The sequence below is a fragment of the Cinclus cinclus genome, chromosome 2 (assembly GCF_963662255.1).
Source record: "Cinclus cinclus chromosome 2, bCinCin1.1, whole genome shotgun sequence".
Taxonomy (NCBI): Eukaryota; Metazoa; Chordata; class Aves; order Passeriformes; family Cinclidae; genus Cinclus; species Cinclus cinclus.
This window is the reverse complement of record NC_085047.1, coordinates 115,261,518-115,277,459: the sequence shown is the minus strand read 5'-3', so window position 1 is coordinate 115,277,459 and position 15,942 is coordinate 115,261,518. Positions and strand designations below refer to the sequence as shown.

Genomic DNA, 15,942 nt, shown 5'->3' with positions numbered 1-15,942 from the left:
TGGAAGATATTTCCCACAGTCTTTCCCTGTGACAGGTCTGAGCCCCAGTTTTTCTCCAGGAAAGGGAATTGGTGTCCTCTGATTGCACAAAAGCCACAGACCACAAGTCCTGCCCAACGTCCACCTCCTGCTGCAGTTCATCCAGGGAAGAAACCAGCCAAGACAGGCTCAGCAGTGGCAGAACAGTTCACGAACCTGCTCTTGGCCTGGTTTTTCCTCCAGGCTGGGAAAAGATGGCAGCCAGGGTTTTGATGTCACCTCCTGAGCACTGTGACCTCCCTGCAGCTCTGGCCAGTAGGGGAGAGCAGGAGCAGGGGAATCCGTGGGTGTGCTGGCCCATGAATGGGGTTGGAGAGCAGGCTTGTTTCTAAGTTTAGGGCTCCATTCTGCCTGGGGGGAAAGCAGCGTTTGGCATTTCTGTACAGGGAAGTTGGAAGTTGAATAGTTATTGTAGGATAACTTTTGAAGCAGCCATTCTTAATAATTCCCCCACAATAATAAAGTTCTTCCCGAGGAGGAACTTGTGTGGGATATTTATAACGGGATTGTTCTCCGGTAGCTGCCGCAGGTAATTTCCCTTTGTTCCCTGAGTTCTCCCAGCTTTTGCCTGGGTTCTCTCAGCTTTTCCCACTCCAGACCAAGCAGAGTGAGGTCCCTGTACCCCCATGTTCTCATGCAGCCACTCCAAACCCCGTGCACGGGGACAATGGGCAGAGCAGGGCTGCAGAAGTTCACTCAGAGTTCAGGTTGGCATTTGCTTATTGCCTGAAAGATGATTGTTCTAAACTCTCCAGTTCCTGGTGGCTGACATTTGTGATGCTCAGGAGGAACTCTGGTAGGTCTAACTCATCTTCAGGGTGGGTTTATTTGAACAGGGTGTTCTCAGGTACAAGTGCTTGTTGCTGATTGCTCTCTGTTTTAGGATGTGCTGATGCACTCGGAGGTGGCTGGGTATTAGAGCAGTGCAGGGATCTGGCTCCCTTTTCCAGACACTCTTCAGTCACAATGCTCATGGATGCTCAGAGCTTTTCCAAGCAAAGATTTGGAAAAACCAAGTTGACCAGAACTCTGCAAAACAATTAACTTAAAAAAAAATCTTCTATGAAGGAAGAGGATTGTACAGTTCCTCAGCTAACACAGGATTTTCTTAGAGTGGACATTGGGCTGCCTTCCCATCACTATTCTAAACACAGAAAAAGCAACAAGAGGCGTTTGCCTTCACTTGTTTTGGCTTAGCAGGGGTTGGAAATAAAAAGATTTAAAGTCTGAATGTGTCCTGCACTGTAAGAACTGTGCTTGTTCTGTGGTGTGGCCCCACAAGCTCTTGAACTCTCAGTGTAGGAAGGAGAACACCCTTGGTGGGGAACGAGACACTTCACACTTCCATTCTCTGGTCGTGTTTTCTGGCAGGTTCTCACTCGGCTGCCAGCATATCCCTGAGAAGGAACAGAGGGAATATCTGCACATGGCTGAACAACCCAAACATGGAAAGGGAGGGTGGGATGGAAGGGAAAGGCTGGGAAAGAAGCTCAAAACATTTCAGGTCAAAGCAATGATCTTAGGAGGGAAAACGTTGAAGAAAAGGAAGAAAAGTTCTAGCAAGGCAAAAAGAATGGCAAATGAATTGTGCAGAGGAAGTTTCACACTGCAGCCTGGTTCATCTTAATTTCACCCTCTGCCATGGGCAGGGACACACCTCCCACTATCCCAGGTTGCTCCAAGCCCTGTCCCACATGGCCTTGGATGCTTCCAAACTTGGGGAATTCCTGCATTTAAACTTTTAGAGGTATGAAATGCTTCTACCTGCTTCATCTCGCACAACAATCCGCAGGCAGGGAAGTGTTTTTAAGGCTGTTGCCAAGGTTCTGTTATCAGCAAGATAGCTCTTCATCATGTCATGGAACCAAGATCTGCTGGGAGACGCTTTTGTCAATCCTGAAGACAGATTTGCATCACTCACAGGGTCCAAACTGTCTCTGGTCCTTTCTGGGGGCTAATTTTTAGTTGGGAGGTGAGAAGTAGGAAGGCATATTAAGGAAATGTCATTTTTTTAATGCTGTAATGACTTTTGTTTGACTTTGCCTCCTTTTTTATCTTTCACTGTGAATGCACCTGAATAGAACACTTAGGTAGAAGTGTGACAGGGGCACAAAGAGAGTCACAAAGATACCTTGAGAAGCAAAGTAGATCTTTAAGTAGAGCTGGGTGACAGGAATGCAAAGAAACCTTGGAATTACTGTTGGGATTTTCAGGTGCAGTCCCACCCAACAGAGGAGCTACTCTAACAACTCCTGATCCAGAGAGAAATATCACTTTGTGCTGCCTTTTGTGACACAGAAATATGGAAACATTGAGGCTAGAAGAGACCTTTGGAGGTTGCCCAGTCCTGTGGCCACTTGGGCTTTGGCTACAATCCACTGATTTTTTTCTGGATTGATGATCCACTCTTGGGATCACTCCCTCACCTGCAGCTCTTCCCCATCAGTCAGTGAGTGTTTGTGCCTCACTGTAGTTGAAAGGAGAGGGCCAGAGATGTGTTTTACCACCAGAAATACTTTTTTTTGGGGGGGAGGTTTAATGTCTAAATGAGTTATGTGGTCTGATGTCAAAATGGAAATAACAGGATCTCAAATGGATGAGGTAGGAAATTGAATCTGCATTGAGTTCTTAAAAATCTGTGCAAAAATTTTGCACCAACTTTTCCAATATTACACCAATTGTAGTTCATTTATAGACTCCTCAATAATCACAGTCTCAAATATTTCTTATGGCTGGAGTTAACAATTTCTCTGTAGCTTGGAAAAATCATAAAATCACAGGATGGTTTGGATTGAAAGGGACCTTAAAATCATCCAGTTGCACCCCCTGCCATGGGCAGGGATAACTTCCACCGTCCCAGCTTGCTCACAGCCTCATCCAGCCTGACCTTGGACACTTCCAGCAATGAGGAGTCCCCAAAACATCCATTAAAAAAATAATCCATTTAAAACACAGCTATTTTGAATGACAAAAGTATTTTCCATCTTTGCCAAATAAATAAATATATTCTTGAACTTCTTCCACGGTGTTGAGATGATGCTTTAAGAAATAAACCTTCTCCTTTATGAGGGAATCCATTTTTGCATTGTGTCTATTTTCAGAGAGTTCTGAGCTGTGAGCCTCTTTTGAGTGCAAATACACATCAAGGTGGGTATTTTTATGCCTCCCCTGAACTAACATTAGGTAAGGCCTATTTGTAAGATAATTCTACCCACTCCAAATCCATAATCTTTTCCATTAATGTACTTCATGCTTAGAGAACTTGTCATATGTTTTGGGGTTTTTTCCTTGGTTTTCTTCCCAAGGTGCTTTACAAGGTGTGATCACTTGAGCTCCTAGTGGTTAAAGAGGAAAATTGATGATTGACTACACCTTGTTCTCAGATATTTCTGTCCTCTGGAAGTGCTGTGGCAGTAAGTGCCAGCAGATTTTAGTCCTGCCCTGGTGGTCAGCAGATCCCTGATTTTTTTTGGGTGTCTGGAGCTCTCCAGATGAGCCAAAAACCAATCTCAGAGTCATCAGAGGCTTTGTGAGCCTCAGTTAATGGCTGTGCAGGAATGTCCCTATTTCTGGAGCAACTCCTCGACCTAAAACTAAAGGAGGTCAAGATTTCTATTCTAACCAGTCCTTCTTTCCCCCCCTCCTTTGTTCCTGGTGTGTCACCGAGTGTTTCTAGGAGTGCTGTCTTGGGGTTAGATGTCCTGGGATAGGATTGCAGGTGTCAGGAGCAGAGTCTGGGATGTGGCAAGGCAGGGATTCCATCAGGGCCCGCAGCTGAGCGTGACTTGTTTGTGCTGGTGGCCAGGGCTGCTTCCAGCCCAGGGCTGTGAGCACTCACAGGGACAACTTGGAGCGATGGAATTCCTTCTGCTGATCCTTGTGCTTGCAGGTCCCAAACTTCTGAGCCAGGTGGCTGCTGCTGATCGCTGACATGGGTGAGGTCGCTCCCGTTTCGGAGCTTTTCCATTTAGGATGGGAGCACCGGGATGAGTTTTCCGAGTCCCATCCGTCTCTTGTCATCCTCCGCGTCATCGGGCTGCTCAGGCTCTTATCCTGTCCCTTTTGCTGAGATGTGCTGTGAAGCCATTTGTGTTTCTGGTTTAAAGGTTTCTTGTTGGACACGGTTTGGATTTGCGGTATCCCGTTTGGTTTGGGACTCCCCTCCAAGCCAACAGGGACCTCTTTGTCAGTCGCAAACGGCAAATCTCAAAAATACTTTAAACTGAACAATTAAAATTCGTGGATTTGGGTGCAGGTGGGCTTGGGAGGAAAGGGTCTACAAGTATTTGAAAGCTGAAAGTTTGAAGCCAAACCAGAACATCAAATTACAACTGTTGTTTTGTGGGATAATTATACTTTTAACACTCTTGTACTTTTCTTTTTTACTTTATTTTCAATGTGTGTGGTGCATGACTCAGTCTGTCCTCAGATTTGTTGTGATTTTTGACGTATCAGAAGATCCTCTGAAGTTAATGAGAACCCCACAGTGCCAGAATTTTTGGGTTTACATATTTGAGCTTTTTATACTTTTTTCGGAACACATGGGAGGGCAGAATTTTTAAAAATAAAATTTGCTTTTATTAAGTTATATAATTGGCCAGGTATCTATTGGAAACCTATGGCCTGGGGTAAGAAAATACAAGATTTAAACCTTGGAAAGTAACTGGCTCTACACTTCAGAATTAGTGGTATTTTTGACTCTCTGATTTAAATATTGTTTTGACTTTTACTTCAGTCACCATGATGTTGCTAAGTGAGATTATGATTTTTTTTCAGGTTAAGCAGAACTTCAGAAATTAAAAGAGCAAAAAGTAGAGATACTGGATGATGTCTTACATATGCTCAGCCATTCTTACGGGAGTGTTCAGTGAATCTTGAAAAGGAAAAGTTCGCTGAATCCACCGAGTTATCAAGATGAAAGATTAACTCTGATTCTCAGTTTTTAATGGGCATTTTGTAGAACAGTGAAAAGTAATTTTCTGAGCAATGTTACCTTAACATGGTTAATATTTTAAGATAATCAATGTAAAATGGTGTTTGATTTCATCCATGCAGTCCTTCTGTGTTGCCCTGATAGGCGTTGAGTCAATGGTGCAGTATCAGTTTTAATATTTTAATATTCTTTTGACAGAGTTATTTTTAAGAAAGCCAAATCTTGGCTGTTCTCACCTACTGTGTTCTACTGCTTGTATTTTCTTGCAGTGTTTGTGCTGTAAAAGGAAGTGGGGATTTCCCATTGCTGGTCAGGTGCTTGGCTGTTTAACACCTTCCTTCTAAATTTAATCTTTACTGATAATTTTGCTTTCATATTGCAGCTGCTCTTTGTTTGCTGAGCTTTGTAGGGAGCCATAAACACAGAGGACAGGGAATCAGGGATTCACAGAATCACCAGGGTTGGAAGAGCCCTTTGGGATCATCCCAGTCCCACCATCATCCCAACACCACCATCATCACCTCTAAACCTTATCCCCGAACAAAGATGAGCTGGACATTGGATTTTCCATTGGTACAGTTAGTCCAGGAGGTTGCTGGGAGCAACCCTGAAAGGCAGAGCTTGTGTGTTTCTCTGGCTTTTGTGGAACCCATACACAAAACTTGTGTGTTTGGAATAACCCCTGTCAAATTCTGACTCACTTATGACAGCCAGGTGGAGATGTGAGAAGAAGGATGCTCAGGATTAGAGTCCCAGAATGGTTTGGGTTGGAAGGGACCTTTAAAGATCGAGTTTGGATGGTCAGGGACTCCTTCCAGCAGACCAGCTTGCTCCAGCCTGGCCTCGGACACTTCCAAGAGTCCAGGGGCAGCCGCAGCTTCTCCGGGGATTCTGAGCCAGGACGCGCCCACCCTCCCAGGGAGCAATTCCTGCCCAATATCCCATCCAGCCCCGCCCTGTCTCAGCCTAAGGCCGTTCCCCTTTGTCCTTGTGAGCATTCCCTGTCCAGCTTTCGTGTCCAGCCCTGCACATAACCTTTCTACGAGGGCCATTCCGGGATCCCTCCCTCCGGAATCTCCCGTGTGCGGCAGCCGCTGGGCGCCCACGGGCTCCGGTCTGAACGCGGGTGGAGATTTCCAACCCATGAGCTGCTTAACCCTGACCTTGTCTTTGCAGGAGGAGAGACTTCAGCATGCAAACCTTCGTCCGTTCGGCTTGCACCATCGTTTTCATTCCATGCTGCTGGCCTTCAGATGGCTGGACAGATGTCCCATTCTCATCAGCAGTACAGTGACCGGCGGCAGCAGAGCATCAGTGACCAGCAGGTCTCGGCCCTGTCCTACGCTGAGCAGCTCGAGCAGCCAATCCCACTGACAAACCAGGTACGGGGCACAGCTCCTGCTGCATCTGGGGCTCTTGGAACGCGCACTCGTGAGGTAATTTGGGTTGGAAGGGATCTTGAAAGGTGGGGTTCCACATGGCAGGGACACCTCCCACCGTCCCAGTCTGCTCCCAGCCCCAGTGTCCAACCTGGAACTGAACATTCCAGGGGCAGCCACAGCAAATCTGGCAATTCCATCCCAGCTCCTCCCCACCTTCCCAGGGAGCAATTCCCAATATCCCATCTAACCCTGCTCTCCTTCAGTTTAGGGTCACTCCCCCTATGTCCTGTCGCTCTAAACCCTTGTGAAACACCCTCTCCATCCCTGCACTGTACAACCAGAAGTTACAGGATCAGGGCATTTATTCTCGTGGGGTTTTGGTTGCTTGTTTTTAACTAATTAACTCCCAGTTCTGTAAGGATGGACTTAATATACAACAGTATACTTCAAAATACTTTAATTATATACATACATACATGAATTTATATATATATATATATATATATGTATACATTCTATAACTTCAAAATAAGGTCTCAAAGTGGTCTCTAAACTTCTGGAATTATATAATTTGCAACCATAAATTACAGGAGCAGGGCATTTATTCTTGTGGGGGTTTTTTTGGTGGTGTTTTTTTTTTTTTAAACTAATTAGCTCTCAGCTGTGTAAGGATGGACTTGATATACAACAGTATTCTTCAAAATATTTTAATTATATACATACATACATACACACACACATTTATGTATATGTATATGCATATCCATATGTATATATATGTACATACTATAACTTCTATAACTTCAAAATAAGTTCTCGAAGAGTTCTGTAAACTTCTGGAATTATATAATTTACAACCATAAATTACAGGATCAGGGCATTTATTCTTCTAGGGTTTTTTTTTTTAAACTAATTAACACCCAAGTCTGTAAGGATGAAGTTAATATACAACAGTATATTTCAAAATATTCTATATATATATATATATTCTACTTGTAACATTTTTTAAAATAAGGGGAGAGAATGATTGGCCAAGTAGAGAACTGTGACAAGCTCTTCTTAAAATAATAACTATATTTTAAATTTTTGTCCTGTTTGTTAGCATCTGATTGCTTTATGCCTTATCCTGACGGACAGTTTTGCAGTGCAGAGTCACTGGTTGGTGTATTTGGAATACAGAAGATTGCATAAAATATCTTTTATTTGAGTAGGTAGGACTGCTGAAATAGCTCCCTAACTCAGTGTGCCAGGAGTCACAAGAGCTGCTGTTTCTCTGGATAGGTGGGAATTCTGTTGAGTTTTTAAAATTCCACATCCCAGTTGTGGAAACATAAGGGCAGATGGGTTCTAACAAAGCCTGTAAGTCAGAATTTGAACATTTGGTGCAGACTGATGAGGAATGTTTCACTAAAGGGAATGGAGATGAAATGTGTTTGAGGCTCAAGATGTTTTAGGTGGAAAAGTCTCCAGAAGCATCAAGAGATGCTCTGGTGCTGTGGGAAGACACTTGGGCAGGAGGAGGGAAGGATTAGAGGGGATGAGAACAGCCAGGATGTTGGGTGCCAGGATTTGGAGATCTCCAGTGCCTGGAGCAAAGTGAATGGAGCTGGCCAAGGGTGGGATTCCTTTCCTGAGGGCCAGCCAGGAGGAAGAGAAAATCTCCTGTATAATAATATTTACCTGGAGGATCTACAGAGGCATTTTATGTGAGCTTTTTTAGGTTAAAGGTCTTCCAGAACTTCTACAATGAGGCTGGTCAGTCAAGAAAAGTTGCGCCTGAATCCTTTCAAGGCACTTCAGAAGCAAACTCCAGGAATTTTAGGTTGTACGGACATGATCCATGTGAGGAAATAATCAGCTGGCCACCTTGGCCATGGCAAACAAGCTGTCTTTGCACCACCAACACAGTTTTGTAGAATCAGTGTTCTTGGCTTTGATGGTGACCAGCTTTCTGAAGTCTCTGACTGACTACTTGCATTCCCTGCCTCTTTCCTCCCTTGAGTTCTTGTGCTTCTCCCATCACCCAGTCCCCCCAGGAGTTCTCCTCACCAGGCTCCTGCTTGGAGTGGAGGTTCTATGTGAGCCTCTGTGGAGACTCTCAAAGGCTTTTTGTCTTTGCACTGCATTTCTGCTTTTATCTGCACAGCCAGATCCAGCTGAGATCTTCCTGCTGCTGGCTCAGATCATCTGCTCTGGGCCTGGTCTCTCTTCAGAATAAATTCCTTGTTCTTTCTTTTGGGTCGCCCTTTTACAGCTCTGGTTCATCTTGATTAAAAAGTAACTTCCTTGCTTATAAAAACCTTGACCTCTCTGGTGGAAGGGTTTGTGCTTTTCTCTCCAGATGGGATCTGCAAACATCTGGAGGGTTTGTGTCCCATTGATCCCTGCATGTTACAGATCTTTCCTTATGACATTCCTACAGGAATCCTTTTCATTCAAGGTATTGCCATGAATATGCTGTCTCTTGTTTCTCTCTGGTCTTGGTGAAAGCAGTTCTGTCCTGTAAATGCCAGTTCTGGAAAGGAGCCTTGCAGAGAGCATTGTTGGAGCCAACTTTGGGTGGTTGTTTCATTCCTCTGCTGGAGTCCCACCACTTGTTCTCTTTGTCATCTCCTTGTAGAGCTTCTAGCACAGACCAGCCTTTAAAAATGGCAAACTCTCTTTGGCCACAGAGGTGACTTGTGCCTTTGCAAGTTCATATCACAGAATTCCAGGATGATTTAGGTTGGAAAAAGTCTCCAAGATGAATCCCAGCTGTGCCCCACGGCCACCTTGTCCCCAGCCCAGAGCACTGAGTGCCACGTCCAGGTGACACCTGCAGGGATGGGCACTGCAAACCTCCCTGGGCAGCTCTTCCCAATCCTTGAGCACCCTTTCCATGGGGAAATTCCTGCTGCTGTCCCAGCTGAGCCTGCCCTGGCCCAGCCTGAAGCCGTTCCCTCTGCTCCTGTCCCTGTTCCCTGGAGCAGAGCCCGACCCCCCCTGGCTGTCCCCTCCTGTCAGGGAGTTGTGCAGAGCCACAAGGTCCCCCCGGAGCCTCCTTTTCTCCAATATTTATCTTCTAGAAAATCCTGTTTTTAATATGCAGCAAAAGGAATTGGCTGTTGGAGAAGCCTTGATAGCTTGACCTTGATATATCCATAAAAACAGGAGGAGGAAAAAGGTGATTTCAGGCAGATTCAGGAAGTTTGATCCTTTAAGGTTGGATCCTTCCAGTGCAGTGGCTCCCATCCAGTCAGAGAGACACAGGTTGGGTTTAGGAGCTTCAGTCTCCTGCAATTTCCTTACATCAGCAGCCTGGACCACTGGGACAGCTTGGGAGCCACAGGTTTCCACAGCCTAAAAGGAACTGTTTGGGTGCCCTCAAACCAAACTGCTTGGGTACCCTACAATAATCTGCTTGGGTGCCCTAAAAGTAAAATATTAGGGTGCCCTAAAAGTAACCTTATTGGGTGCCCTAAAACCAATTTCTTAGTGTGCCCTAAAAGTAATCTAATTGGGTGCCCTAAAAGTAACTTCTTTGGGTGCCCCAAAATTCCCCATTTGTGTGCCATAAAAGAAAACTGTTAGGGTGCCCTAAAATAACCTCTTCTTGTGCCCTAAAAATAACTTATTTGGGTGCCCTAGAACTAAACTCTTAGGGTGTCCTAAAACAACCACATTGGGTGCCCTAAAACAGCCCATGTGAGTGCCTTAAAAGTAACTACTTTGGGTGCCCTAAAAGTAACTCATTTAGGGACTCTGAAAGTAACTCATTTAGGTCCCCTAAAATTAATTTTTGGGTGCCCCAAAACACCACACTTGGGTGCCATAAAAGTAAACTATTAGGATGCCCTAAAATAACCTCCTTGGATGCCCTAAAAACACCCCTTTGACTTATTTGGGTACCCCAAAAGTAACTCATTTAGGGACTCTAATTCATTTAGGTCCCCTACAATTAATTTTTGGGTGCCCCAAAATACCCCATTTGGATGTCCTAAAAGTAAACCCTTAGAGTTCCCTAAAACACCCCATTTTGGGTGCCCTAAAAGTAACTCATTTAGGTACCATTAAAGTAACTCATTTAGGGACTCTAATTCATTTAGATCCCCTACAATTAATTTTTGGGTGCCCCAAAATACCCCATTTGGGTGCCATAAAAGTAAACTATTAGGATGCCCTAAAAATAACTCCTTAGATGCCCTAAAAACATCCCTTTGAGTGCCCTAAAAGTAACTTATTTGGGTACCCCAAAAGTAACTCATTTAGGGACTCTAATTCATTTAGATCCCTTACAATTAATTTTTGGGTGCCCCAAAATACCCCATTTGGGTGCCATAAAAGTAAACTATTAGGGTGCCCTAAAATAACCTCCTTGGATGCCCTAATAACACCCATTTGAGTGCCCTAAAAGTAACTTATTATGGGTATTTATTTAGGGATTCTAACTCATTTGGGTCCCCTAAAATTACTTTCTTTGGTGCCCCAAAACACCCCATTTGGATGTTCTAAAAGTAAACCCTTAGAGTTCCCTAAAACACCCCATTTTGGGTGCCCTAAAAGTAACTCATTTAGGTACCATTAAAGTAACTCATTTAGGTACCATTAAAGTAACTCATTTTAGGTCCCCTAAAATTAATTTTCGGGTGCCCCAAAATACCCCATTTGGGTACCCTTAAAGCAACTTCTTTGGGTACCCTAAAAGTAACTCATTGAATTACCCTAAAAGTAACTCATTTAGGGCCTCTAAAAGTAGCTCATTTAGGTACCATTAAAGTAACTCATTTAGGACCCCTGAAGTGACTTTTTTTAGGGTGCCCCAAAGCCCCTTCGCTGCCCTGGCAGTTCCCAGTTCGGTGTGAGCCCCCGGCCGCTGAGTGCCAGGATTTTGGATGTCCTTTGGATTTTTTCTCCCAGTTCTGCGCTGCTGGAATTCCAGCGGAGTTTTTCCCGAGCTCCAGCCCCCCTCTGCTGGCAGCAGCGGGAAAACTCTTCCCAAAAATCCCATCCTAGCCACGAGCTCCCTGAGCTTCAGCAATTACCTGCTGATATCAGCTCTTGCGAGTTATTTTTGTGTCTTTGCTGCAGACTGACTCTTTTTTTTTTTTTTTTTTTTTTTTTCTTTAATGGAGTGTCTGGTTCAGGTTCCTGGAATGATTTTAATTCCTAACCAGAGAAAGGGAAGCTGGGTTTGGAATGTGAATTTATTGCTTTTATTCCTGCTCTGTCCTGCTTGGATTTGGGGTTGTAGTGGCTTGCAGGCCATATTCTGGTTTTTGGGGAATCATTCACAGCTGCGGATTAAAGGTTAGGAAACAATAACAAAAATTTATGTTAAAATTATATCAAATCTTTGTATTTATGTTACATGTAAGTAATATAAATAATCAGACATAAGTTGCTCTTAAAAGATTATTTATGTAATTTTCTCTTGCACTTACTGCTTTCTGGCTGTGGTCCCCAAACCCATCACTGACAAGGATCAAAGAATTCTAGGAAAATACTCCAAGACCAGCCAGATTGTTTTGTTGTTCACTTATTTATGAGGTTTTAAATTACTGTTAAAAGCTTCCAGCTCTGTCTTTTTAATTTTTTTTTTTTCCTTCAGGAGTTATTTTTTAAGTCTTTAATTTCCCAAATAGTGCTGGCAGGACGGGGTCCTGCTCTTGGCTGTGGCTGCTGAGTGCTTCAGTTTCAGGGAAGTGTGGGAGCACATGGCCCAGAGAGAACAGCAAACTTGGGATCTCTGGGATCTTTCTCCTGTAGTGGTAATAAATTCATATTTCTCTGTCCAGTTTTAACTGGTTCCATCTTGTGAGTTCCACGCAGCCTGATGAGAATAAAAGATAAGACAAAAGTTGTCACAGCTTCAAAGTTTCTTTTCTTTTTTGCTGCTCTGTTTATTTCGTGGACGCTCACATTGCCTGAAACTCTTTTCATTTAATTACAAAATTGTTAGAAAATTGATTGACCTGATAAAGGAGCTGAGGTGAGATTTTGGTAACAAATTCCAGCAGTTCAGCTTTGTGAAACACCTGGCATGGGAAGGTCAGGCTGACTGTTAAACACCTTTTTATCTCTGTTTATCTAAGATCACTCTGCATGATTCGAGGTTTTACTGACCACATCTTGGCCAGAGATTTTATTATCACATCAGGATTATTGCCAAGTTCATGCTGCAGCACCAGTTTAAAAATCTTAATTCAGATATTCCCACTACCTGATCAACGTTGTTCTTAATGATGGTTTAACTTCAGCAGCCTCTGTCATCAGTGTGGCCATGCAGGTCAATTAAACAGTTACACTTGGAATTTTTGCTAAAAGTTGCCCTGACACAACAAAATCTTCATTATTTATTCTGTTTGTGAAGTGGAACATGTGCTATACACAAGCTGAATTTATCTTTTTTTTTTTCTTTCTTCTTTTAATGAATGTGGATGGTGGTGGATTTTTCTTTTAAAAAAAACCCAAAACAACTGAATTGAAGCATCCCATAAACAGCTCAGGGTTCTCCAGAATCAAAAATAATTTTAGAAAGAACAATGCCATCTGTTTGGACAAAAAAGAAGATGTCCATAAAGAGAGAAATCTGTTGTGTGTTCTATCCACAAAGGCTGGGAGTTCAAACAGCACGTCTGAGTTAAAAGTCACAGTTCCCATAAAATGTGCTTTGTCACCAACGTGTTTAGGACACATTAATGGGGCCTTTTCTGTGTGTATTTCCTTATTATTTAATTTCAATTATAAATTGTAATTAAGGTAGTTTCTTGTCTCTCAGACCTGAGATGCAGCATCTCTTTGATTTGTGTTCTGGTTTTAGGGAGTTCTGAGCTTGCAGTGTTGCTGTCTGGCCACCAGATAGAGACTGAAGCTTGTGAAATGGGAATTTTCCTTCTCTTTCCCCTTTTCTTTCCCCCTTTTTTTTGGTGGTTGAGCATTCCTTGAATCCAAGACAGAAATCAGAGTAACCCCAACACTAAAGGATTGGAGAGTGTTGTTGTATAAAATAGATAATTGCTCTGTTGCATGGTCTTCCATCATCAGGAAGAAAGAATCTCTCTTGGAAAAAGAAGGGAATATTACAAATTTCACAATATAAAAGTGAGAGGAAAAAAAATCCACCCAAAACTTTATGAACCCAGGGGAGCAAACCAGAACCTGTGGAAAAGTTCATACATGTTCAAGAGTGTGCTCAGGAATGTGTGACTGTCAAAATGCCCTCTAAATAAGGGACTGGCTGCAGTAGCTGCAGAATTTACATTGTTTAAAAATTTTGGATGGTGATATTATTATCTGATAACCCGATATTATTTTTTTTTTCACCAGGCTTTTTATTTTGCTTATTTATTTTATAAGTAAGCAAGCAAATTTGACTTATAGATTAGAAAATAATCATGAAGACTTGTCATACAAACTCCCTTTCCAAATTAGAGCAATTTTTTTGTGGGAATGGTTGGTCTGAACTATGGAATTCTTCCACATTGAGACTTTTCCCTTTAAAAATCAAGTCCCTGTGCTGATCATCCAGCCCAGTTCAGAGACTGGGCCCTGCCAATATTCCTAATATTCCTCTGCCACATCCTGCTTTCTTTCGCCAGCAAAACCCACCAGTGTTCCCATATTCCAGTTCCTTCTTCCAGGCAGATTTAAGGAATTTGAAGGCAATATTTGGATTTGGAGATGCTTTAACATCTGGATCAGGACTTGCTGCTGCTCAGTGCTGTGGGAGAGAACCAAAAGATCCCCTTTAGGTGGGGTTTATTTCATGGGCTACATTTGTTTGCCAGATGAAAGGAAGAACCAAAAATGTTTTGTAAATGTGCAATAGTTTGTTTGGGAAACTTTCAAACAGTTTCTTGATGTTTACAAAGTGCTTGTACTTGTAATAAAATAGAATTAATGTCTTTTCTCCTGCCCACACAGCAAGAGAATGAGAGTTTGGCTTCCTAGGGTGGTCCCTCGAGTACCTCAGTGCAGGTCCAGTTTCAGAAGCACAAACTCTCTCTAATTTCTTTCTTTGAGACCTTTTTTGGGTCGCTTTGATGTGATTCTTTTTATTTTGTCATTGAGGGGAGAAATTATTTGTACAGCAACCATTATAAGTATTAAGTTATCCTATAAAAATTGAAAAAGCAGGTAGACTTGGTAATGACAAACTCTTCAGTGACAGAAGGTGAATTCTGCCTTTTCAGGTTCATATCACACAATTCCAGGATCTTTCACATTGGGAAAGATCTCCAAGATGAATCCCAGCTGTGCCCCATGGCCACCTTGTCCCCAGCCCATAGCACTGAGTGCCACCTCCAGACTTTCCTTGGACACCTCCGCTTAATAACTCATTTATTAGTTCAGTAATATGATGGGAAACATACATGGAACAAGCTTTTCTCCAATGGAATTGCTTAAACTCACCCTGAGGTTTTCTGTCCTGCACCTGGAGGGGAACAACCCCAGGCAGCAGCTCAGGCTTGGGGGTGACCTGAGGGACACCGAGCTGTCCCTGAGCCAGCAGAGTGTCCAGGGGTGTCCTGGGGGGCACTGGGATGAGCATTCCCACAGGTCAGGGGTGATCCTGCCCCTGTGCCCAGCCCTGGAGGCGCCTCTGGGCTGCTGTGCCCAGCTCTGGCTCCTCAGCACAGCAGGGACAGGAGCTCCTGGAGCTCAGCAAGGGCCTGGAGCATCTCCGTGCCCAGGAAAGGCTGAGGGAGCTGGGGCTGCTCAGCCTGGAGAGGAGCCCCAGCTGGGAGGGGCTGAGCCCTGCCCGTCCCTGGTGTCTGTCTGTCCCTGGCTGTCTGTCCCTGGCTGTCCCTGGCTGTCCCTGTCTGTCTGTCCCCGTGTGCAGGGAGGGCAGAGCAGTCCCAGGCTCTGCTCCAGGGCCCAGCAATGGCCCCAGAGCCACGGGCAGGGACTGAGCCCAGCAATTCCCCCTGCACAGGAGGCACAACTTCTGCCCTGGGCAGTGTCCAGCCCTGAGCAGAGCCCAGAGAGGGGCTGGAGTCTCCTCCCTGGGGATATTCCAGAGCCACCTGGACACAGCCCTGTGCCCTGTGCTCTGGGATGGAGGTAGGAGCAGGCTGAGGGATCAGTCACTCTCCAAAGTCCCCATCAGACTCTGGCTGGGTGGGACAGAATTCCCAGAGCTTGTCGGACAGTGCTGGACACAGCCTTTGGAGGTGCTTTGTCCTCCTTGGAGGTGGTCCTGGATTTTGTTTTTATTTGGGATTAAATGCAGTTGAATGTGGTGAGCTGGCCCAGTTCTCCAGCAGTTCCTGTGAACTTCCAAAGGAATTTCATGTGAAGTTCCTTTGGAGCTGTACCTTAAATATGGTGACAGTTCATGTGTCTGTGCTGAGGAGGAGGAGTGATGGAGGAGAGTCTTTGTTGTCAGAAAAGATTCAGACTAAACCTGTTGGGCGTAGTGGGAGGAGAGGTAGGAATCTTGGAATTTACTCATTTTTGAAAGGTTCTTAATGTTTATTTAAAAATTCTTAATATATCAAGAAGTAACTAAACTGGGTATGGGTTTGTTTCACCGCCAGTTTCAAAAAAAACCCTGCTGCATTTAAATAGCTCATTTCTCTGAGGAATTTCACAATTTGATGTAGTAAT

At 44.0% G+C, this 15,942-nt stretch overlaps 1 protein-coding gene across 3 annotated transcripts in view; it reads left to right on the top strand.

Annotated features, from left to right (window-relative positions):
* Positions 1-15,942, top strand: part of DYRK1A (dual specificity tyrosine phosphorylation regulated kinase 1A) — a 73,964-nt gene that overhangs the window by 45,828 nt on the left and 12,194 nt on the right. For 2 of the 3 annotated variants that reach the window (XM_062488188.1, XM_062488190.1), the window contains exon 1: positions 6,145-6,358. In XM_062488188.1, coding sequence (XP_062344172.1) covers positions 6,226-6,358 — 133 coding nt within the window. In that variant the 5' untranslated portion in view covers positions 6,145-6,225. Of the gene's footprint in view, positions 1-6,144; positions 6,359-15,942 lie in introns of those variants that run through there. The other variant, XM_062488187.1, reaches the window with a different exon arrangement.